A 26,408-nucleotide genomic window follows, 5' to 3' on the forward strand; every position below is an offset into this window, starting at 1 on the left:
CTACATTAAATAATTAATTTTGAGAAAAGTATAATATAAAAAGATATGTGTGGTAAAAATTAATTTTTATCAGTAAGTTGAGTATATATTATTTTTTTATAGCCAGAGAAACAAGAACTATGAGACTCTTTGTCGAAATAGATTGGGCAATGATTTATACGTAGAAAGGATGATGCAGACTATTAATGGAGCACCAAAAAATAAAGACGTTCAATGTGACAAAATCTTGAAAGAAGACAAAGGTAATTTATGTTATATTCTGCTTGGTAAATTACTATATTTTAATATACATCCATTGGGTCTGTTGATTAACAACTATTATAATGAAGTATATAAGGCAAAACGAAATGATTTGGCCAAATCACAATAGCTGGGTACTGTGATCTGCAACTTTCAAAATTTGACAATTTAGTTAATAAGTAATAAATACAGATTCAGAAGATTGGAATAGCATAATTATCAATCTTGATTTTTATACAAACTATATCATGGAACTTTGTACTCTTTACATATTAAGGGCAGATTTATGGCATCTTTATTTTCTCTTGTCCCACTCCCCTCCCAGATACAGTGGTGGTCTTAAAGACAGAAGCCTGCCTTCCTAGTGTGAGACCCTGGCCCTTGGTTCTAGAAGGAACAGAGCAGACCTTATTCTCAAAGAATTTGGCGTGTATGTTTTAACATGTCTAGGAGCTTCCTGGAATATTGACTCAAGGCTTTTGTCTTTTCTTGCCTAATTCAGAAAGACTATATTATGCTTATCACTATTAGAAAGTAACTCAAAGACATAGAAAGAAATAAAGAACACTGATAAAGGTAGCGACATAGGTAAACACAAAAGCCAGTATTATAATTTTGATTTGTAACTCCTGTGTTTTTGCAATGTGATTTAGAATAAATGCATTAAATAATAATTCTAAATCTATGCTACTGGGCATACAAAGTTGAAAGATATAATTTATGACATCAATTTAAAGTGGATGGGATTTAGCTGTATAGAAGCAGTTTATATAATGGAAGTAAGGTAGTATTATTTTAAAGTAGATTGTTAAAATTTTAAGAAATTAATTTTAATCCCCAAGGCAATCACCAAGAAATAACTTAAAAATTGCAGAAAAGAAAACTAGGAATAAGAATGATACACTATAAAAAATATCAAACACAAAAGAAGACAGTTATGGAGAATTTGAACAATATAGAAAGTATATGACATAAGAAGACAAATTAAAAGCGTCAGAAGTCCTTCCTAAACAATTATTACTTTAAATAAATGAATTAAAGACTCCAATTAAAGAGTAAAAGTTGGCAGGATGGATTTAAAAAAGACAGCAAACATCAAAATATCTGTAAGAGAAAACCATGATCCATCTATGTGTTTTCTAACAAGAGACTGTTTTTTCCAGTTTTATTGAGAAATAATTGATATGCATCAATGTATAAGTACAGCATGATGGTTTGATTTACATGTATTGTGAAATGAGTACCACAACAGGTTTATTTAACATATAAACATTTTAAATAAAATGTTTATTTTTTAATGTTTAAATAAATGTTTAAATAAAATGTTTATATATCCATTTAAATAAAATGTTTATTTAAACATTTAGCATGTTTATTAACATGGATGTTAAATAAACATATAGTTACAATAAAAAGAAAAGTTGCATGATATAAAATTAACACACAAAATTCATGTGTATTTCTACATACTACCAATGAGCAATCCAAAAAGGAAATTAAGAAAGTAATTTTGTTTCTAATAGCATCCAAAATAATAAATATATGTCAGAATAATAAAATAAAAATAAATATATGTCAGAATAATAAAATATGTCAGAATAAATTTAATTAAGGAGATGAAAAACTTGTACACTGATAACTATAAAACATTGCTGAAAAATGTAAAGGATACCTAAGTAAATGGGAATACATTCTGTATTTATGAATTGACTTAAGATTATTAAGATATGAATACCACCCAGAATAATGCCAAAGACTTTGAAATTTTTTTTTTTTATTTTTGCTTCTTGGTCATGCTGTAAGCCAGATGGGATCTTAGTTCCCTGATCAGGGATGAACCTGTACCCGCTATAGTAGAAGCACAGAGTCTTAACCACAGGACTGCCAGGGAAGTACCCCCAAAGACTTCATTGCAACAACAGGAAAAAAAACCATCCTAAAATTTATGCAGAATATCAAGGGATCCCCAAGTAGCAAAAACAATCTTGACAAAGAACAGAGTTAGAGACCTCATACTTCCTGGTTTAAAAACTTGCTATAAAGTTATGATCAAAATAGGTTGTACCAGCATATAGATAGATATATAAACCAGAAGAATAGAATAGGGATCCCAGAAATAACCCTCAGATATATAGTTAAGTGATTTTTGATGAAGGTGCCAAGACCGTCAGCTGGTGCTGGGGAAACTAGATAGCCACATGTGAAGAATAAAGTTGGATTCAGACCTCATATTATATGGAAAAATTAACTCAAAAGTGTTGTTTAGTCGCTCAGTTGTGTCCGACTCTTTGTGACCCCATGGACTGCAGCACACCAGGTGTCCCTGTCCATCACTAACTCCTTGAGCTTACTCAAACTCATGTCCATCGAGTTGGTGATGCCATCCAACTATCTCATCCTCTGTCATCCCCTTCTCCTCCTGACTTCAATCTTTCCCAGCATCAGGGTCTTTTCAAATGAGTCAGTTCTTCCCATCAGGTGGCCAAAATATTGGAGTTTCAGCTTCAACATCAGTCTTTCCAATGAATATTCAGGACTGATTTCCTTTAGGATGGACTGGTTGGATCTCCTTGCACTCCAAGGGACTCTCAAGAGTCTTCTCCAACACCACAGTTCAAAAGCATCAATTCTTCAGCCCTCAGCTTTCTTTATAGTCCAACTCTCACATCCATACATGACCACTGGAAAAACAATAGCCTTGACTAGACGGACCTTTGTTGGCAAAGTAATGTCTCTGCTTTTTAATATGCTGTCTAGGTTGGTCATAACTTTTCTTCCAAGGAGCAAGTATCTTTTAATTTCATGGTGCAGTCACCATCTGCAGTCATTTGGGGCCCCCAAAAATAAAGTCTCTCACTGTTTCCATTGTTTGCCCATCTATTTCCCATGAAGTGATGGGACCGGATGCCATGATCTTCATTTTCTGAATGTTGAGCTTTAAGCCAACTTTTTCACTCTCCACTTTCACTTTCATCAAGAGGCTTTTTAGTTCCTCTTCACTTTCTGCCATAAGGGTGGTGTCATCTGCATATCTGAGGTTATTGATATTTCTCCCGGCAATCTTGATTCCAGCTTGTGTTTCTTCCAGTCTAGCGTTTCTCATGATGTTTCCTTTGGTATCTCTAATTTTCCTGAAGAGATGTCTAGTCTTTCCCATTCTACTGTTTTCCTCCATTTCTTTGCATTAATCACTGAGGAAGGCTTTCTTATCTCTCCTTGCTATTCTTTGAAACTCTGCATTCAAATGAGTACATCTTTGCTTTTCTCCTTTGCCTTTCACTTCTCTTATTTTCACAGCTATTTGTAAGGTCTCCTGAGAAAACCATTTTGTCTTTTTGCATTTCTTTTTCTTGGGGATAGTCTTGATCCCTGCTTCCTGTACAATGTCATGAACCTCCATCCATAGTTCTTCAGGCACACTATCAGATCTAATCCCTTGAATCTATTTGTCACTTCCACTGTATAACTGTAAGGGATTTGATTTAGGTCATATCATAGTGGTCTAGTGTTTTTCCCTATTTTATCCAATTTAAGACTGAATTTGGCAATAAGGAGTTCATGATGTGAGCCACAGTCAGCTCCTGGTCTTGTTTTTGCTGACTGTGTAGAGCTTCTCCATCTTTGGCTGCAAAGAATGTAATCAGTCTGATTTCACTATTGACCATCTGGTGATGTCCACATGTAGTCTTCTCTTGTGTTGTTGGAAGATGGTGTTTGCTATGACCAGTGCATTCTCTTGGCAAAATGCTATTAGCCTTTGCCCTTCTTCATTCTGTACTCCAAGGCCAAATTTGCTTGTTACTCCAGCTATCTCTTCCTATTTTTGCATTCCAATCCCATATAATGAAAAGGACGTCTTTTTTTGGTGTTATTTCTAGAAGGTCTTGTAGGTCTTCATAGAACCATTCAATGTCAGCTTCTTCAGCATTACTGGTAGGGCATAGTCTTAGACTACTGTGATAGTGAATGGTTTGACTTGGAAACAAACAGAGATCATTCTGTTGTTTTTGAGATTACATCCAAGTACTGCATTTTGGACTCTTTTGTTAACTATGATGGCTACTCCATTTCTTCTAAGGGATTCTTGCCCATAGTAGTAGATAATAACGGTCACCTGAGTTAAATTCACCCATTCAAGTCCATTTGCTGATTCCTAAAATGTTGATGTTCACTCTTGCCATCTCCTGATTGACCACTTCCAATTTGCCTTGATTCATGAACCTAACATTCCAGGTTCCTATGCAACACTGCTCTTTACAGCCTGGGCTTTACTTCCATCACCAGTCACATCCACAACTGGGTGTTTCTTTGGCTCTGTCTCTTCATTCTTTCTGGAGTTATTTCTCCACTGGTCTCCAGTAGCATATTGGGCACCTCCTGACCTGGGGAGTTCATCTTTCAGTGTCCTAACTTTTTGCTTTTTCATACTGTTCATGAGGTTCTTAAGGCAAGAATAGTGAAGTAGTTTGCCATTTCCTTCTCCAGTGGACCATGTTTTGTCAGAACTCTCCAACATGACCTGTCCATCTTGGGTGGCCCTACATGGCATGGCTCATAGTTTCATTGAGTTAGACAAGGCTGTGGTCCATGTGATCAGATTGGTTTTCTGTGATTCTGGTTTTCATTTCTTCTGCCCTCTGATCAGTCAGTCAGTTCAGTCGCTCAGTCGTGTCTGACTCTTTGCAACCCCATGAAACACAGCACGCCAGGCCTCCCTGTCCATCACCCACTCCTTGAGTTTACCCAAACTCATGTCCATTGAGTCGGTGATGCCATCTAACCATCTCAACCTCTGTCGTCCCCTTCTCCTCCTGCCTTAAATCTTTTCCAACATCAGGGTCTTTTCAAATGAGTCAGCTCTTTGCATCAGGTGGCCAAAGTATTGGAGCCTCAGCTTCAACATCAGTCCTTCCAATGAACACCCAGGACTGATCTCCTTTAGGAGGGACTGGTTGGATCTCCTTGCAGTCCAAGGGACTCTCTCAAGAGTCTTCTCCAGCACCACAGTTCAAAAGTATCAATTCTTCTGTGCTCAGCTTTCTTTATAATCCAACTCTCATATCTATGACTACTGGAAAAACCATAGCCTTGACTAGACTGACCTTTGTTGACAAAGTAATGTCTCTGCTTTTTAACATGCTGTCTAGGTTGGTCATAACTTGCCTTCCAAGAAGTAAGTGTCTTTTAATTTCATGGCTGCAGTCACCATCTGCAGTAATTTTGGAGCCCCAAAAAATAAAGTCAGCCACTGTTTGCACTGTTTCACCATCTATTTGCCATGAAGTGATAGGAGAAGGGTAAAAGACTTATGGAAGCTTCCTGATGGGAAAGACTGACTGAGGGGGAAACTGGGTCTTGTTCTGATGGGAGGGGCCATGCTCAGTAAATCTTCAATCCAATTTTCTGTTGATAGGCGGGGCTGTGTTCCCTCCCTGTTATTTGACCTGAGGCCAAACTATGGTGGAGGTGATAAAGATAATTTTGACCTACTTTGAAAGGTCCCATGCTTGCACTGTTGCACTCAGTGCCCCCAACCCTGCAGCATGCCACCACCAACCCGTGCCTCCACTGGAGACTCCTGGACACTCATCGGCAACTCTGGGTCAGTCTCTTGTGGGGTCACTGCTCCCTTCTTCTGGGTCCTGGTGCACACAAGGTTTTGTTTGTGCCCTCCAGGAGTCTGTTTCCCCATTCTTGTGTAAGTTCTGGCAGCTCTATGGTGGGGTTAATGGCGACTTCCTCCAAGAGGACTTATGCCATACCCAGGTCTACTGCACCCATAACCCCTGCAGCAATGTACTGCTGACCCGTACCTCTGCAAGAGACATTCAAACACAGTTCTGTCTCAGTCTCTGTGGGGTCTCTGGGTCCTGGTGCATACAAGGTTTGTTTGAGCCCTCTGAGTGTCTCTGGCAAGTATATAGTTTGATTCTATATGTGATTTCACCCCTCCTACTGTCTTGCTGGGGCTTCTCCTTTGCCCTTGGACGTGAGATAAGAGCCAAAATTATAAAACTCTTAAAAAATTTGAGGTAGATATTTTTGCCTTTGCCTTGACAGTAGATTCTTAGATATGACACTGGAATCATTGTGAACAAAAGAAAAAATACTGAGCTGCATCAAAATTAAAAGCTTTGTCCATCAAATAGCTATCAAAAAAGTGAAAGGACAACTTACATGATGGAATAAGATATTTGCAAATCTTATTTCTCTTAAGGTCTAGTATCCAGACTATATACAAAACACTTATAATCCAAGAACCAGAAGACAACAGAATAAAACAGTGGGCATAAAACTTGAACTTGTTTTCCAAAGGAAGAAAACAAATGACCAACAAGCAGAAGAAAATATGTTAAACACCATTAGTCATTAGAGAATACAGTAAAGACCACAATGAGTTGCTGCTTCTCCCACATTAAATGGCTATAATTAAAAAGAACAAACCAGAGGACAAGCATTGACAAAGAAGTTGATAAATTGAAGCTCCCATACAGTGCTGCTGGGAATGTAAAATGGTTCAGCTGCTCTGGAAAATAGTTTGGTAATTCCTCAAATAATGAGAAAGACTTTCCTTATGACTCAGCAGTTCCACTCCTAGGTATATACCTCATAGAATTGAAACTAGGTACTCAAATACATGTACACACAAGTTCTTGAAAGCAATACTTACCACAGTCAAAAAGTAGAAACAACTGAAATGTCAATCAGTGAATGAATGAACAGACAAAGTGTGTAAATACATATGTGAAGTGAGTGAAAGTCTCTCAGTCATGTTTGAGTCTTTGTGACCCCATGGACTACACAGTCCATGGAATTCTCCAAGCCAGAATACTGGAGTGGGTAACCTTTCCCTTCTCCAGGGGATCTTCCCAACCCAGGGATTGAACCCAGGTCTCCTACATTGCAGGTGGATTCTTTACCACCTGAGCCACAATGAAAGCCCAAGAATACTGGTGTGGGTAGCCTATCCCTTCTCCAGTGGATCTTCCTGACTCAGGAATTGAACTGGGGTCTCCTGCATTGCAGACAGATTCTTCACCAACTGAGCTATCAGGAAGACTCGTAAATACATATAATGGAATATAATTCAGTCACAAAAGGAATAAAGTACCTTCTCTGAGAAACTACCCCTCTTCTACCCTGGAATATGTCAAAAATTTCTACTCTGGAGAGGACAAAATAGAGGCTCTTTAGATGGAGAATACCAGGCACAGATCAAGACATGGGTTGTTGTTGTTCAGTCACTGAGTCATTCTTTGTGACCCCATGAACAGCACCATGCCAGGCTTCCCTGTCCTTCACTATCTGCTGGAGTTTGTTCAAATTCATGTCCACTGAGTCAGTGATGTTTTGTAAAAAACATCCTCTGTCGCCCCTCTCTCCTCCTGCCCTCAATCTTTCCCAGCATCAGAGTCTTTTCCAGTGAGTCAGCTCTATGTATCAGGTGGCCAAAATATTGGAGCTTCAGCTTCAGCATCAGTCCTGCCAATGAATATTCAAGGTGGATTTCCTTTAGGATTAACTGGTTTGATCTCCTTGCAGTCCAAGGGACTCTCAAGAGTCTTCTCCAGCTCCACAGTTCAAAAGCATCAATTCTTTGGCTCTCAGCCTTCTTTATGACCCAACTCTCACATCTGTACATGACTACTGGAAAAACCATAGCTGACTATACAATGGATACTTAAGCAAAACAAACAAACAAAAAAACTACAAAAAAACCCCAAACAAATACCCCCAATGCATACTGAATTCTATACACAGAGAGTCCCTGAAATCCTATCCTCCCTCATAGAAGGCTTATAAAACCATAGGTAGCCAGATTCTTAATTATCCTTTATCTGAACGTACCAACAGTTAATTTATTCATTTGCCTACTGAAAGGCATCTTGATTGTTTCAAGTTTTGGCACTTATCAGTAAGGCTGGTATAAATATCTATGTGCAAGTTTTTGTGTAGATATAGGTTTTTAAGTCCTTTGGGTAAATATTGAGGAGTGTGATTATTAGATTGTATGGAAACAGTATTTTTATTTATTTATTTTTAATAGCCACACTGCCTTCTAAAGTGATTGTACCATTACCAGCAGTGATGGAGAGTTACTGTGGTTTCACATCCTCACTAGCATTTCGTGTTGTCAGTATTCCAGATTTTGACCATTCTAGTAGTGTGCAGTGGTAACTTATTTTTGTTTGTTCGGGTGGGGGTTGGCTATGCTGCATGGCTTGGGGAATTCTGGTTCACCAATTAGGAATCAAACCCTGATCCCCACAGTGAAAGTGCCAAGTCCCAACCACTGGATCACAGGGAATTCCCCTCATTTTTTGTTTTAACTTATTTTCCCATGATGACATATGATAAGGAGTATATTTTCCTATACTTACTTGCCACCTGTATGCCTTTTTATTTGGATGAGATATCTGTTAAGTTCTTTGGCCCATTTTAAAATTTGGTTGTTTGTTTTCTTATTGTTAAGGATCAAAAGATATTTGTATATTTTAGACAACAGTCCTTTTTCAATTGTATCTTTAGCAAATGTTTTCTTCCAGTGTGTGGCTTGTCTTGCTATTCTCTTGACATTTTCTTTTACAGAGCAGACATTTTTAATTTTAATGAAACCCAGATTATCAATTATTGCTTAATAGATTGTACTTTTGCTGTTGTTTCTAAAAAGTTATTGCCATACTCAAGGTCATTTAAATTTTTGCCTATATTTTCTTCTATGAGTTTTCTAGTTTTGCCTTTTACTTTTAGGTTTAAAACAAGTTTTTAGTTAATTTTCCTGAAGGATGTAAGATCTGTATCTAGATTAATTTTTTTTTTTTTTTGCACTTGGATGTCCGGTTTGTTCCAGCACCATTTGTTGAAAAGCCTATCTTTGCTTCATCTATTTTTGTTCCTTTGACAGAGATTAGCTGACTATGTTAATGTCAGTGTTTTTCTGAGCTCTCTATTCTGTTCCGTGCACATTATCTTGATTACTGTAGCAGTGTAGTAAGTCTTCAGGTTGAGTAGTGTCAGTGCTCCTATTTTGTTCTTTGTCTTCAATATTGTGCTGGCTTTTCTGGGTCTTTTGTCCCTTTATGTAAACTTTAGAATCAGTTCCTTTTTGTCAATTCACTTCTTTTTTAATTGGAGGAAAACTGCTTTACAATGTTGTGTTGGTTTCTTTCTGGAAGCATGAGGTCTTCTGCCAGCATTTAGTAGGTGTTCTGTAGGAGTTGTTCCACATGCAGAAGTATTTTTGATGTATTTGTGGGGAGGAAGATGATCTCCACGTCTTACTCCTCCACCATCTTGAGAGTCTCCCCTAGAATCTGTTTGTTAATATGCACAAAGTTACTTGCTTAGATTTGATTGAAATTGCATTGAATCTATAGATCAATTTGGGCAGGACAGGCATCATGACAATGCTGAGTTGTCATGCTATCAATAAACATGGAATATCTCTCCATTTATTTCATTCTTTAATTTTGTTCATCAGAGTTTTGTAGTCTTCCTTACGTTTTGTACATATTTTGTTAGACTTATTCCTACTTCGCTTTTGGGTGCTAATGTAGATCATATTGTTTCAAATTTCAAATTCCTTTGTTCATCGTTAATATATAGCAAAGAGATTGATTTTTGCATAGTGTTAACCTTGTACCCTGAAACTTTGCTGTAATCACTTAGTAGTTCAGTAGTTTTTTTGCTAATTCTTTCAGGTTTTCTATATAGATGATTATGTCATCTGAGTTGAAAAACAGTTTATTTATTCCTTTCCATTCTGTACTTCTTTTATTAGCATTTACTTTTTCTTATCTTACTGCATTAGCTTGGACTTCCAGTATGATGTTGAAAGGAGTGGTAAGAGGAGACATCTTTGCCTTGTCCTGATCTTAGTGAAATATTTTCTAGTTTCTAGAAGAAACTCATTGGGTTTTGTAGGTGTTCTTTATCAAGTTGAGGAAGTTCCACCTCTATTCCTAGTTTACTGCAAGTTTTTATCATGAATGAGTGTTGGATTTTGCCAAGTGCCTTTTCTGAATCTGTTGATATGACCAAGTCATTTTTCTTCTTTGGCCTGATATTATGGATTACATCAATCAATTTTCCAGTGTTGAACTAGTTTTGCATATCTGGGAGAAACTCCACTTAGTTGTGGTGTGTAATTCTCTTTATATATTGTTGGATTTGATTGCTAACATTTTGGAGAGGATTCTTGCATCTATGTTCATGAAAGTTATTGGTCTGCCATCTTCCTTTCTTATGGTCTGTTTCTGGTATTGGAGTAATGCTGGCCTCAAAGTATGAGTTAAGTATTCCCTCTATTTCTATCTTCTGAAAGATGTTACAGGGAATTGGTGCAATTTTCTCCTTAAATTATTAGTAGAATTCAATACCTGTATCTGAGCCCAGTGCTTTTAGTTTTGGAAGATTATTAATTATGACTCCATTTCCTTAATCGAGATAGGGCTATACAGATTGTCTATTCTTTCTTGTGTGAGTTTTGGCAGACTGTGTCTTTCAAGGAATTGGTCAGTTTCATCAAGATTGTCAAATCTATTGGGATAGTTTGTTCATAGTGTTCCTTTGTTATCTTTTTAATGTTCATGGAATCTGCAGGGACATCCTCTCTTTCTCATATGATATTAGTACTTTTTTCTTAGCTCAGGGAATTCTAAAGGGGAAAGAATATAAAAGAGAATGGATATATGTGTGTATATAACCTATTCACTTTGCTATACACCTGAAACTAACACAACCTTGTAAATCAACTATACTCCAATTGGAATTTTTAAAACCAATGCTACAGTTTATACTAAAGAATTTGACAAAGATCAAGTAAATATTGAGACTATGGATCAATAGAAGAGATGGAAATTTTAAAAAGTGCCTTTACCACTGATGAAGCTAATTGAAACATGTAGCCTTTCATCCACAGCTGAGTGGACTTGCTATTTCTTCCCTTCAGAAGAATACCAACAATAATTGGCACAGCTAGAAAGTGCAGACCTTCTGTGCATGGGTGAGAACAGATGAGAATTCATGCTTTCTGCAAATGAGCAGACTTAACAAAAGAATCCAGAAGTGGCCAAATTGTAATTCCATCTCCTAAACTTTCCTGTAGGATTAGTCATTTCTCTTTGCCTGGTAATGTATGAATAAAGGACATAGAGAAGCCAGAAATGTCAATTTAGCTGAAGTTGCCTCTGTAAAGATTTAGAAAAACTGACAAAAAGGTTCCTACCTAACAGTCCACATGCAATACTTTATTATAGAAGTTACATTTCAAATAAATGGATAATTCAATGAATGTATTAGTGTTCCTGGCTAACTTTTTAAAATACAGTTAAATTCTAAAAGTTGGTACATTTCATAAAGACAGTTTGTTTTCTATGTATATTATATAGTATAGTAAAAATCTTTTAAGAAGTATGTGTGATATGAGATCATTTTAATTAAAAAATGCATATGTATTTATTCATGTGCTAACACATATATATTTATGTCAATCTGGAAGGACATGCATGAAAATGTTACCAGTTGTTTCTAGGTTATGGAAATGTAAGTCTTATTTACCTTTTCTTTTACAGTAATCACGTCTTTTTACTCAGCTAAAATAAAATTATTTTTCTATTAATGTTATATGGCCAATTGTTATTATAGCCTGAATTAAACCAGTAGATAGAAACAATGTTTTAAAACTTTTAAAAACTATTTACACAATCTTACACTCAGAAATACTCAAAACTTAGGTATAGTTAGGAATACCATTTTTCTGATAGTAGCTAAAATAAGATTTCAATTGTGTATGATAGTATAGAATTAGGAAGTCACAATCCTGATTTATTATTCTAACATACATAATTATGGCATGTACATAGTACCTATTTCCTAGGTTTTCTGTTTCTTAGGTTAATTATATTTTATCCAATGAACAAATGTAATGATGTTACCAAAACTAAAATTGGGGCTTCCCTGGTGGCTCAGTACTCTTGCCTGGAAAATTCCATGGATGGAGGAGCCTGGTAGGCTGCAGTCCATGGGGTCACTAAGAGTTGGACACGACTGAGTGACTTCACTTTCACTTTTCACTTCCATGCATTGGAGAAGGAAAGGGCAACCCACTCCAGTGTTCTTGCCTGGAGAATCCCAGGGACGGGGGAGCCTGGTGGGCTGCCATCTATGGGGTCGCACAGAGTCAGACACGACTGAAGTGACTTAGCATTAGCATGGTGGCTCAGATGGTACAGAATCTGCCTGCAATGCTGGAGACCTGGGCTTGATCCCAGAGTTGGGAAGATCACTGGCTACCCACTCCAGTTTTCTGACCTGGAGAATGCCATGGACAGAGGAGCCTGGCAAGCTACAATCCATGGGCATCATTAACTATTTCTTGCCATTGCTGTAAAACAATAGTTTTTTCCCTGAACAATAGATATTCTTACCTTAGATTTTGCTTTAGCTAGCTATATATAAGCTAAAATATTATAATTTGGTTTAAAGTAATGTTTACCTTCCTTTTCTTTATTTAGGTATAATGTCCACGGCTTGGGATTTGTATGATTCTTACAATGCTATGGAACTTTCATCTTTACCACCAAAACGGTCTATGATTGACTCAAGTAGTAAAGCAAATGTACCTTCAAAAGACTGGGAACAAACGGTGGCAGGGAGTAATTTAGAAAAAAGTAAGATTTCATTTATTTCAGTTTTTTAAAAATTGGGATAATTGAATTAAAACATTAGATTAGTTTCAAGCGTGCAACATAATAATTTGATCTTTGTGTACACTACAAAGTGATCACCACAATAAGTCTAGTTACTGTCACTCTATAAACTTCCCTCTCTAGCCATTTCACTTACCCCTCAACCTCCTTCCCCTCTAATAGCCATCAATTTGTTTATGAGTTTTGTTTTTATTTTTTATATTCTGCATATGAGTGAAATCATACAGTATTTGTCTTTCTCTCTCTGTTTTATTTCACTTAACATTGTTGTTCAGTTGCTCAGTTGTGTCCAACTCTTTGCAACCCCATGGACTACAGCACACCAGGCTTCCCTGTCCTTTACCAACTCCCCGGGCTTGCTCAAACTCATGTCCATTGAGTCAGTGATGCCATCCAACCATCTCATCCTCTGTCATCCCCTTCTCCTGCCTTCACACTTTCCCAGCATCAGGGTCTTATTTCTAATGAGTCAGCTCTTCTCATAAGGTGGCCAGAGTATTGGAGCTTCAGTTCCAGCATCAGTCCTTCCAGTGAATATTCAGGGTTGATTTCTTTTAGGATGGACTGGTTTGATCTCCTTGCTGTCCAAGGGATTCTCAAGAGTCTTCTCCAACACCAAACTTCAAAAGCTTCAATTCTTCACTGTGTACAGCCTTCTTTATGATTCAGTTCTTACATCTGTACATGACTACTGGAAAAACTATAGCTTTGACTAGACTGACCTTTGTTGGCAAAGTAATGTCTGTGCTGTTTAGGTTGGTCATGGTTTTTCTTCCAAGGAGCAAGTGTCTTTTAATTTCATCGCTGCAGTCACCATCTGCAGTGATTTTGGAGCCCAAGAAAATAAAGCCTGTCACTGTTTCCATTGTTTCCCTATCTATTTGCCATGAAGTGATGGGACCGGATGCCATGATCTTAGTTTTCTGAATGTTGAATTTTAAGCCAGCTTTTTCCCTCTCTCTTTCACCTTCATCAAGAGCCTCTTTAGTTCCTCTTCACTTTCTGCCATAAGAATGGTGTCATCTGCATATCTGAGGTTATTGCTGTTTCTCCTGGCAATCTTGATTCTGCTTGTGCTTTATCCAGCCTGGCATTTCACATGATGTTATCTGCATATAGGTTATATAAGCAGAGTGACAATATACATCCTTGACGAACTCCTTTCCCAATTTAGAGCCAGTCCATTGTTCCATGTCTGGTTCTAACTGTTGCTTCTTGACCTGCATACAGATTTCTCAGGAGGCAGATAAAATGGTCTGGTATTCCCATCTCTAAGAATTTTCTATGTTTTATTGTGAGCCATACACTCAAAGACTTTCATGTAGTCAGTGAAACAGAAGGAGATGTTTTTTCTGGAATTCTCTTGCTTTTTCTATGATCCAACGGATGTTGGCAATTTAATCTCTGGTTTCCCCTGCATTTTCTAAATCCAGCTTGAACATCTGGGAGTTCTCGGTTCATGTCCTGTTGAAGCCTAGCTTGGAGAATTTCGAGCGTTACCTGCCAGTGTGTGACATGAGTGCAATTGTGCAGCAATTTGAACATTCTTTGGCATTGCCCTTCTTTGGAACTGGAAAGAAAACTGACCTTTTCCAGTCTGTGGCAACTGCTGGCATATTGAGTGCAATACTTTCACAGCATCATCTTTCAGGATTTGAAGTAGCTGGAATTCCATAACTTCCACTAGCTTTGTTCGTAGTGATGCTTCCTAAGGCCCACTTGACTTCGCATCCCAGGATGTCTGGCTCTAGGTGAGTGATCACACCTTCGTGGGTCATTAAGATTTTTTGTATAGTTCTGTGTATTCTTTCTACCTCTTCTTAATATCTTCTGGTTCTGTTAGGTCCATTCTGTTCTTTATTGTGCCCATCTTTGCATGAAATGTTCCCCTGGTATCTAATTTTCTCAAAGGAATTGTTTTCCTCTATTTCTTTGCATTGATCACTGAGGAACTCTTCCTTATCTCTCCTTGCTATTCTTTGGAACTCTGCATTCAGATTCGTATATCTTTCCTTTTGTCGTTTTCTTTTCACTTCTCTTTTCAGCTATTTGTAAGGCTTCCTCAGATAACCATTTTGCCTCTTTGCATTTCTTTTTCTCGGAGATGGTCTTGATCCCTGCCTTCTGTACAATGTCATGAACCTCCGTCTATAGTTCTTTAGATACTCTATCAGATCTAATCCCTTGAATCTACTTGTCACTTCCACTGTATGCAAGGGATTTGATTTAGGTCATACCTGAATGGCCTAGTGGTTTTCCCTACTTTATTCAATTTAAGTCTGAATTTGGCAATAAGGAGTTCGTGATCTGAGCCACAATCAGCTCCCAGTCTTGTTTTTGCTGACTGTATAGATCTTCTCCATCTTCGGCTGCAAAAGTATAATCAATCTGATTTCACTATTGACCATCTGGTGATGTCCATGTGTAGAGTCTTCTCTTGTGTTGTTGGAAGATGGTGTTTGCTATGACCAGTGCATTCTCTTGGTGAGACTCGTTTAGCCTCTGCCCTACTTCATTTTGTACTGCAAGGCCAAGCTTGCCTGAATCCCGGTATCTCTTGACTTCCTACTTTTGCATTCCAGTCCCCTATGATGAAAAGGACCACTTAACTTAATGTCTTGCATTTCCCTGATAATTGGTGGTGTTGAACATCTCATGTGCCATTTGGGAAAAATGTCTCTTTAGCTTATCTTCTTTTTTTTTTTTTTGCTATTGTGTTCTTTGAGCTCTTGGTGTTAATCCCTTATCAGATATATGGTTTGCAAATATTTTCTCCCATTCAGTAGGTTGTCTTTTCATTTTATTGATGGTTTCCCTTGCTATGCAGAAGGTTTTTAGTTTATTTCCCTCTGTATATAAGACAGTATTTTTTCCTTGGTGCTTTGTATATTTTTGTTTTGTTTTCAGTTTTCAGAAGCTTGAGTATGGTGTATCTTGGTGTGAATTTCTTTAGGTTTATCTTTTTTGGAATTCACTGTTTCTTAATTCTGTATGTTTTTCTTTGCCAAATTTTGGAAGATTTCAGCTATTATTTCTTCAAGTACTTTTTTGGTCTCATCCTTTTCTTCTCTCCCCAGTGATGTGAATATTATATATCTTGTTAGAGGTCTCTGGGCCTCTATTCATATATATATATATATTTTGCAGATTATTTTCTTTCTGGTTTTCAGATGTGGTAATTTCTATTTTTCTCTTCAAGTTCACTGATTCTCTTCTCTGTCCCTTCCATTTTGCTGTTGAGCCCATCTGTTGAATTTTTTGTCAGATATTTTTTATGTTAGATATATTTTATCTGTTGTCAGATAATTTAAGCATCTCTGTCCTCTTAGTGTTGGTTTCTATTGATTTTGTGTGTTTTTTTGTTTCATTTAAGTAGAGATTTTCTTGGTTCTTTGATCAGTGACGTTCAGTTGAAATTTAGAGACTTGGGGTATTATGTTTTGAGAACTGGATCTTGTTTAAACTTCATTTTTAGCAGGATTTGTTTGACACTATTTTGACAGGGAAATTCACTGCTCCATTACCGCCAGGTGAAAGTAAAAGTGGGGTTTACTGCTCCATTTTGTGTGTGTGTGTGTGTGTGTGTGTGCACATGCTCACCTTCACTTAGTCGTTTCTGACTCTTTGCAATCCCATGGACTGTAGCCCACCAGGCTCCTCTGTCCATGGAATTTCCCAGGCAAGAATATTGGAGGAAAAAAAAAAAAGAATATTGGAGAAGGTTGCCATTTCCTACTCCAGGGGATCTTCCTAATCCAGGGATTGAACCTGGGTCTCTTACATTTCCTACATCGGCAGGCAGATTCTTTACCACTAGCACCACCTGGGAAGCACCCATTACTAGAGTAGAAATCCATATTTTTCACTTGCCCTTCAATTACACTGAGAGAGGGGATCATCTCATTTCTGTTCTGTAATGTTAGATGGGGAGCTCTAACCTTGTGTAAGGTAGATAGTGAGCTCTAACTTCCATTGATACCTACATGGCTGGGAGGGATAGGAGCACCTCATTAACACTTCCTGACACCATGGATTGGAACTTGGCTTTTTTACTTTGGGACAGTTCTGTAAGTTCTGACTGTACCAATCCAACTCTGACTATTGGGAAGAACCTTGTTACTGCCAAATAGCTGTGGAATTCCATGTTTCCCAAGAGATCTTAACTGACATTGCACAAAGGGCAGCACAGTCATTTTTTTCTTTTTTGGGTAGGATTGAAAGTCCTAGCTCCTTACTGAGCGTTTTCTGACACCACACCCACTGGAAGGCTGGGAGATTGGAAAGCCTTGTTAGAATTGGCAAGAATGGAACTCTAGACTTCCCGCTTGGCTAGTGGTATTTGTGGAATGGGTGGGGCTAGAATTTTTTCTGTTTTTCCTGGAGAGAAATGGTTATATCCTAAGTTTTCTTTCTTGCAAGGTTGTTGTTTTCCTGGGTTTTGGCTAAAGAGAGGAGGTTTGTCTGGAGTATCTGCAGTAATAAGAAATCCAGGAAATGCACCACTGTGTCATTCCCTGGGTCCTGAGCAATCTTTTTCCTCTGCCTTCTTCTGACAAAGGCTTTCAAAGGCTTCCTCTAAAAAAAAAAAAATTAATGTCCCAAGATTTTTAGTTGTATTTAGCAAAGGAATAGGGAAAAGTGTGTTTACTCCATCTTCATGGATGCAGGATTCCCCTTCATTCTGTTTTAACTAAGTAATAAGTAGAATATCATTCCTCAAATATATACACATCCCGATCTCAGGAACTTATGAATAGGTTACCTTACATGAGATAAGAGACTATCCAAATGTGACTACATTAAGGATCTAAAAGAGGGAGGTTATCCTGGATTATCTGAGTGGACCCAAACCTATCAAATGGGTACTTTGGAGTATTTTTTCCATTTCTGGTCAGAGAGAGATATAATGGCAGGACCATCAGAGAGATGCAATGTTGCTGTCTTTTGAAGATGGACGGTGGGTTGGTGGTTGCTTCTAGAAATTGGCAAGGAAATTAATTCTCTAGAGCCTTCAGAAAGGAACATAACCCTAATAACCTTTTGGTTTTGGCCAAGTGAGACCTGGGTTGATCTCGAACCTAGAGAACTTTAAATTTGTATCCACTTTAAATTTAATTTTAAATTTAATCTAGAACTTTAAATTTAGTCCACTAAATTTTTGGTAATTTGTTATAGCATTAATAAACAACAGTAGTGTAGTATTCCTATAAAGCAATAAATTAAACCTTTATCTGAAGGTGTAATGAAGACTGATAATGATTTAATTTCAATTTGAATAAAAATATATGGAGATACAAATTACCTTATGAGTTATCATTGCTTATTTTCTGAAAGCAGCACATTTTTTGATTCCAGAATGAGATAATATATGTATATCTTGCATGTGCTTGGTTCCTACAAGACATTCAATAAGTAACTATTAAAGTTGTTGTGAATACTGGAGGAATACAAATAGTGATGGCAAAATGTCATTGATAAATCTTTAGAATGTACAAACCAGCTAATATTATAATATTTGAATTATGTTACCATTGCATCATATTTGTATTTTACAGTTAGTGAAGGTAGTTCTCTAATGGATATTGAAAATGTAATTCTGGCTAAAGTTCGTGATGAAGAAGAAGACAACTCAGATGCAGTATTTAAATCTGATAAGTTTCAGCAGGACTTATTTTTTATGGAACGAGTTATAATGGAAAATATATTTCAGCCAAAACTTGCAGCTTATCGTCAGCTTCCTATTTTAAAAGGTATTTAACACATTATATACTAAAACATCTTTTAAAAAAATAGTGTTGTTTTGAAATAAAGATTGTATACTTTAAAAAAGATATTTAAATATAATCGCTTTTAGACAAGCTCAAGTAATTAAAAAAATAAAATGGTATTATTATTTCTAGATGCAGTCTTTAAACTGAGTTATCACTTATCAGGGAGAAGAAAATGGCAGCCAACTCCAGTAATTCTTTCCTGGAGAACCCCATGGACAGAGGAGCCTGGTGGGTTGCAGTCCACGGGGTTGCAAGGCATCAGATATGACTGAAGCGACTTAGCACATACACACACATCACTTATCAGAAGACATTTTTATATAGTTTCCAGCACTAAAAGGGAATAGCAGGAGAGTCCAGACCTGGAAGCCCAAAGAAAGAGATAGTCTCGTAAATTCAAAACCTCATAAGTTCTTTCCTCTCTGTTGTTCCAATATTGAATTATTCTCTCATAGTCAAACACCCCTTTCCATTGCCATTGATACTTTCCAGGTTCTAGCTTTTATTACCTCTCCCTAATTTTATTACACAGGCATTCTTCCTGTTCTTGTGGCTACAATATTTTTAAAGATTTGAGAGATTATTTAATTCAACTTTTCAATTTTTGAATGAATGAAATGAAGGTTATAGAAACTTTCTAAAGTTGCATCAGTTCACTTCAGTCACTCAGTCATGTCTGACTCTTTGCGACCCCATGAATCGCAGCACACCAGGCCTCCCTGTCCATCATCAACTCCCAGAGTTAACCCAAACTCATGTCCATCGAGTTGGTGATGCCATCCAGCCATCTCATCCTCTGTCGTCCCCTTCTCCTCCTGCCCCAATCCCTCCCAGCATCAGGGTCTTTTCCAATGAGTCAACTCTTCACATGAGGTGGCCAAAGTATTGGAGTTTCAGCTTTAGCATGGGTCCTTCCAATGAACACCCAGGACTGAACTCCTTTAGGATGAACTGGTTGGACCTCCTTGCAGTCCAAGGGACTCTCAAGAGTCTTCTCCAACACCACACTTCAAAAGCATCAATTCTTCAGTGCTCACCTTTCTTCACAGTCCAACTCTCACATCCATACATGACCACAGGAAAAACCATAGCCTTGACTAGACAGGCCTTTGTTGGCAAAGTAATGTCTCTGCTTTTGAATATGCTATCTAGGTTGGTCATAACTTTCCTTCCAAGGAGTAAATGTCTTTTAATTTCATGGCTGCCATCACCATCTGCAGTGATTTTGGAGCCCCCAAAAATAAAGTCTGACACTGTTTCCACTGTTTGCCCATCTATTTCCCATGAAGTGATGGGACCAGATGCCATGATCTTCATTTTCTGAATGTTGAGCTTTAAGCCAACTTTTTCATTCTCCACTTTCACTTTCATCAAGAGGCTTTTAGTTCCTCTTCAGTTTCTGCCATAAGGGTGGTGTCATCTGCATATCTGAGGTTATTGATATTTCTCCCGGCAATCTTGATTCCAGCTTGTGCTTCCTCCAGCCCAGGAACATATCACTGATCATTTAAAAAAGAAAAAATAGTAGTTCTGCTTTTAGTTAGGATGTAAATAATTATGAGAGAATAGGAGAGGACAGGCTGATGAACTATAGTAGTGTTGCAGTTTTGCTCATATGATGACATCCAGATAAGAGTTCAAAGAGGCTGCTGCTGCTAAGTTGCTTCAGTCATGTCCGACCCTGTGCGACCCCATAGATGGCAGCCCACCAGACTCCTCCGTCCCTGGGATTCTCCAGGCAAGAACACTGGAGTGGGTTGCCATTTCCTTCTCCATTGCATGAAAGTAAAAAGTGAAAGTGAAGTCACTGTCGTGTCCGAGTCTTCGCGACCCCATGGACTGCAGCCTACCAGGCTCCTCCATCCATGGGATTTTCCAGGCAAGAGTACTGGAGTGGGGTGCCATTGCCTTCTCCATCAAAGAGGCTGAGATGACTGTAATTGGAATAATAAGATATTAGGAAATTATGTAGAGAAAAAAAAACCTCCATAAATCTATCATTTAGTCTTTCGACACATTTGATTTCTGACTGGCCAGAGGGGTAGAAATAGGGTATTCAGTAAATATCCAGAATGGCCATACCTTAAGAATGAAGACTAGTCTAGACCCTCCTCCCACCAATAAACTTTTTAGCTAATTTAAAAATTTTAATTTTTAAAAGCTAATTTTAAAAATCAACCTAATCTGAAAGTAAGTTAACCGCTCAGCAAAACAAACTTCAATACAGTATTGTATCGAAGAAAACACAATGCAGACATTCAGTGCTGTAACATTTATAATGCACAGCACCCAATAAAAATTTGCTAGCTGTGTAAATAGGCAGGAAAATGTTAGCTAAAGCTAAAAAAGACAGTCAATAGAAACAGATAAAAAGGTGACTGAGATGGTAAAAGACAGATAAGAACTTTTAAAAAGCTATCATACTCAGAATAGCCAAGACCATATTGAAGAAGAAGAAAAAAGTTGGAGGACTGACATCATCCAACTTCAAAAGTTAGTTAAGTTACAGTTGTTATTGTGGTATTGGTGAAAGAACAGACACATAGATCAATGGAACAGAATAAAGAGCCCAGAAATAGATCCACATAATTATAGTCAACTGATCTTTGACCATAGCATATTGAAAAGCAGAGATATTACTTTGCCAACAAAGGTCCATCTAGTCAAGGCTATGGTTTTTCCAGTGGTCACGTATGGATGTGAGATTTGGACTGTGAAGAAAGCTGAGCACCAAAGAATTTATGCTTTTGAACTGTGGTGTTGGAGAAGACTCTTGAGAGTCCCTTGGACTGCAAGGAGATCCAACCAGTCCATCCTAAAGAAAATCAGTCCTGGGTGTTCACTGGAAGGACTGATGCTAAAGCTGAAACTCCAGTACTTTGGCCACCTCATGTGAAGAGTTGACTCATTGGAAAAGACTGATGCTGGGAGGGATTGGGGGCAGGAGGAGAAGGGGACGACAGAGGATAAGATGGCTGGGTGGCATCACTGACTCGATGGACATGAGTCTGAGTGAACTGCGGGAGTTTGTGATGGACAGGGAGGCCTGGCGTGCTGCGATTCATGGGGTCACAAAGAGTCCGACACAACTGAACAACTAAACTGAACTGAACTGAACTGATCTTTGACCAAACAGGAATGGCAATATAATGAGGAAAGAAAAGATAGTCTTTTCAACAAATGATACTGGAACATCAGGATATTTATAGGCAAAATAAATAATCTAGATACAGACCTTATACCCTTCACAAAAATTAACTCAAAATGGGTCAAAACTTCAATGAAATATGCAAAACTATAAAACTTCTAGAAGACAATATAGGAAAAAATCTGGATAGCCTTGGGTATGGTGATGATTTTTTAGATTTGACACCAAAGGCACAATCTATTAAAAGAAATAATTGATAAGTTGGACTTTATTAAAATTAAAAATCTGCTCTGTGAAAGACATTGTCAAGAGAATGAGAAGTCAAGTCCCTGACTAGAAAAAAAATATGCAAAGGACATACCTGATAAAGAACTCGTCCAAAATATACAAACATCTCTTAAAACTCAACAATAAGGAAACAAATAACAATTTAAAAGCAGACAAAAGACCTAATAGACACCTCACCAAAGAGATATACTGATGGCAAATAAGTTTAAGAAGATGTTCATCATTATATGTCATTAAGGAATTTCAAATTAAAACATCAATGAAATACCACCATACAACTATTGAATAGCTAAAATCCAAACCATGATACCACCAAATGCTGGCTAAGATGTGGAGCAACAAGAACTCTTATGCAATGTTGGTGGGAAGGCACAATAGTTCAACCACTTTGGAAGACAGTTTGGCAGTTTCTTACAAAACTAAGCATATTGTAACCATATGATCCATAATTGAACTCCTTGGTATTAACCCAAAGGAGTTGAATACTTATTTCCACACAAAAATCTGCACACAGATGTTTATTGAAGATTTATTCATAACGTCCAAAACTTGGAGGCAAACAAGATGTTCTTCAGAAGGTGAATGAATGAAAAAATTGTGGTAAATCCAGACAATAGAATATTATTCAGCACTAAAAAGAAATGAATTATCAAGCCATGAACAGACACAGACAAAATCTAAATGCATATTACTAAGTGAAGGAAGCCCATCTGAAAAGGCTACATATGCTGTCACTCCAACTATATGACATTCTCGAAAGGGCAAGTTTGGAGACAGTAAAAAGATCAGACATTTCCAGGGATTAGAGGTTGGGAGAAATGAATAGGCAGAGTATATAAGATTTTTAGAGCAATAAAACCATTCTGCATAATACTTAGTGGTGGGTACATTTCACTGTACACTTATCCAAATTCACAGAATGTACAACACCAAGAGTAAATCCTAAAGTGAACTATATAGATTTTGAGTATTAATAATTTGTCACTGGGAGTTCACTTATTGTAACACTGTACTATTGGTGCAGGATGTTGATCTGGAAAAGGCTATGTGTAAATCTGGGTGTGAGTATATTGGAACTCTTCATTTGGGTTCAGTTTTGCTGTGAAACTAAAACTACTCTAAAAAAAAGTCTTTTAAAGAATAAGTTCTAAAAATATGCTTAAAGATTTAAAGGAAAAAATAAGAATACAATGATGATAGGAATGAAAGCTACATATAGGACAAAATGGAACTTGTAGAGATGAAATAGAATACATAGTACTTGAAATGAAAAAATTTACTGCTTGGGTTTGACAGAATACTAAAAGACAAGTAAGAGGAACATTCCAAATTAAAGTACAGAAATAAGTCTAAAAAAATAGAACTTTGGCGACCTGTGTCCCAAGGTCATGTGGTTTAATATATATGTAATTAGAATTGTAGTAGTAGAATACAGAGGAAGAATAGAAAGATATTTGAAGGAAGAATTGCTAGAAATTTTGTATATTTGAAAAAACTTTAAATCAATAATTATAAGAAGCTCAATGAAATCCAAGCAAGATAAACACAATGAAAAGCACACTGAAGTATATTATAAGTACTATATAAGAAAAAACTAAAAGTTGCCAGAAAAAATTCATTACATACAGGGGAGAAATTAATAATGCCCTTATTTCTATATCAGAAGCCAGAACACAATGCAATGATATTTTTACTGTGCTAAAAATTATGTATCTAGAGAAAATATCCTTCAAAAATCAAGATGAAATAAAAACATGTTCAGACAAACAAAAGCTGAGAGAATTCATTGTCAGCGGACCAGCATTGCAAAAAAAAGTTAAAGGAAGTTCTTCAGGCTGATAGAAAATAATAACAGAAATTAGAATCTACAGAAAAGAATGGAGAGTGCTAGAATTTGAAAATGTGAATAAAAGTAAGAGACATTTCCCACCATCTGAAATTTCTTTAAAGATGATTAAGTCAACAATATTGTTCTAGTTTTATATGGTAAAGCAAAGGACGTGGAATAACTAAGTCAATTTTGTAGCAGAAGAATGAAGTTGAAGGACTTTACTATATTACAGGTGACTGACTATAAAGATACAGTAATCAAGGCAGCTGAGTATTTGTCTAAGGGTAGACATAGATGATTGAAACAGACTAGTGAGTCCAGAAATAAGCACAGACATATATGGTTAACTGATTTTTAACAAACATGTCAAGGTAGTTCAATAGAGAGAAGTTGATCTTTTAAAAACAGTGCTGAAAGAACTGGATATCCTTATGGGGAGAAAAAATGAGCTTCAATCCTCACGTCCTATTAAATGCATAAATTAAGTCAGAATGGACCATAGATTTAAATGTAAAAATTAAAACTATAAAGTTCTAGGACAAGATAAAAGAAAAAAATATTTGTGATTTTAGCATAAGAAAAGATTCACTTAATACACAAAAGTCCCAAGTGCAGGTGTGTTCATTTGTGTCCAACTCTTTGTGACCCCATGGGTGGTAGCCCACCAGGCTTCTTTGTCCATGGTATTCTGCAGGCAAGAATAATGGAGTGGATTGGCATTCCCTTCTCCAGGAGATCTTTCCGACCCAGGGATCAAACCTGCATCTCCTGCATTGGCAGGCAGATTATTTACCACTGAGCCATCTGGGAGGCCCCCAAATCCCAAGGCATAAAAGAAAAAAATCAATAAGAATTTTGCAAGAGTTAAAATGTCTGCTCTTTGAAAAACACTGCTAACAGTAGGAAAAAAATGCAGGGAAAAATGCAAGCAACAGACTAGAAGAATATGTTTGCAATATATACATCTGAATAAAGACTTAGACAACACACATTTACTTCCTCACAATTCTAGAGACAGAAAGTCCAAGATCAAGGTGCCAGCAGGGTTGGTTTCCTCTGAGGCCTCTCTCTTTGGCTTGCAGATGTTCACCCTCTTGCTGCCTCTTTACATGGTCTTTTCTCTGTGTGTGTTCATCCCTTGTCTCTCTTGGTGTATCTAAATTTCCTCTTCTTATAGGGATATCAATCAATGGATTGGGACCCTCTCTAATGGTCTAATTTTAATGTAATCACCACTTCAAAGTCCTTTCTCAAAATATTGTTACATTCTGACATACTACATTCTTGTGTGTGCTCTGTGTGTCACACAGACTTGTGTCACACAGTCTTGTGCAATTCTTTGCCACCCTATGGACTGAAGCCCTACAGATTTCTCTGTCCATGGAATTTCCCAGTCATCACCAGCTTAACCAGGTGGTGACGAGTGGGTAGCCACTCCCTTCTCCAGGGGATCTTCCTGACTCAGGGATCGAACCTGTGTCTCCTGCATCATAGGTGGATTCTTTACCTCTGAGTCATTATGACTTCAATATATGAATTTTGGAGAGAAACAATTCATCCTATAACAGACAGTCATCTTATAAATTCTCACTTAATCTGTATAAACAATAAAGTTCTAGGTCAAGTGTTTCTAATTTGAAACACCAAAAAACAAAGTCACAGCCCCTTAACCTATTCTAGACTTGAGCCAGTTTATAGAACCAGACTGTCTTGAATGAAGGGGAGACTGGGTCACTTTGAGAACGTTTCACGCTACATTGCCAAGAGTGTGTACTGTTAATACTCATCCCAGCTTTCTCCATAAAGATCTACAGCATTTTATTAGAAGGACTGTACACTGTGGATAAGGAAACCATCAGAAATTTCATGGATTACTGAACACTGGCTCTGAGTTCACACTAACTCAGGGAGACCGAAAACATCACTGGGGTCCACTAGGATTTAAAATCAGGTGAACAACAGAATTTTAGTTCAGGTTCATCTACAGTGTGTCCACCCATCATCTTGCAGTTATTTTCCCTGTTCCAGAATGTATACTTGAAATAGAAATATTTAGAAACTGGCAGAAGCCCCCATGTGATCCTTGGCTTGTGGAATGAGAGCTAATTTAAGAAAGGGTGAAGTGGAAGCCCCTAGAGCTGTCTATACCTATGAAAATAGTAAACCATAGCAATGCCACCTTTCTGGAGGGATCTGAGGGATTAATACCACCATCAAGGACTTGAAATATGCAGGAATGTTGACTCCCACCGTTCAACTCACCTATCTGGCTTACACAGAAAACACATGACTCTTGGAGAGTAGCAGTGGATTATTGTAAGCTTAACCAGGGGTGACTCCAGCTGAAGCTGGTGTTTCAGTTAGAGTCTCATTGCCTGAGCAAACTAACACAGCTTGTGGTACACAGTGTGTGGATGCTG

General features: G+C 37.4%; 1 protein-coding gene across 1 annotated transcript in view; it reads left to right on the forward strand.

Moving 5' to 3' along the window:
• The window catches only part of DNAI4 (dynein axonemal intermediate chain 4), a 99,726-nt gene that overhangs the window by 40,814 nt on the left and 32,504 nt on the right, over positions 1 to 26,408 (forward strand). Inside the window, 3 exon segments of the mRNA XM_005911759.2 lie at positions 103 to 242; positions 12,756 to 12,911; positions 18,506 to 18,700. Of these exon segments, the coding sequence (XP_005911821.2) occupies positions 103 to 242; positions 12,756 to 12,911; positions 18,506 to 18,700 (491 nt within the window).

Source organism: Bos mutus, chromosome 3 (genome assembly GCF_027580195.1).
Source record: "Bos mutus isolate GX-2022 chromosome 3, NWIPB_WYAK_1.1, whole genome shotgun sequence".
NCBI lineage: Eukaryota > Metazoa > Chordata > Mammalia > Artiodactyla > Bovidae > Bos > Bos mutus.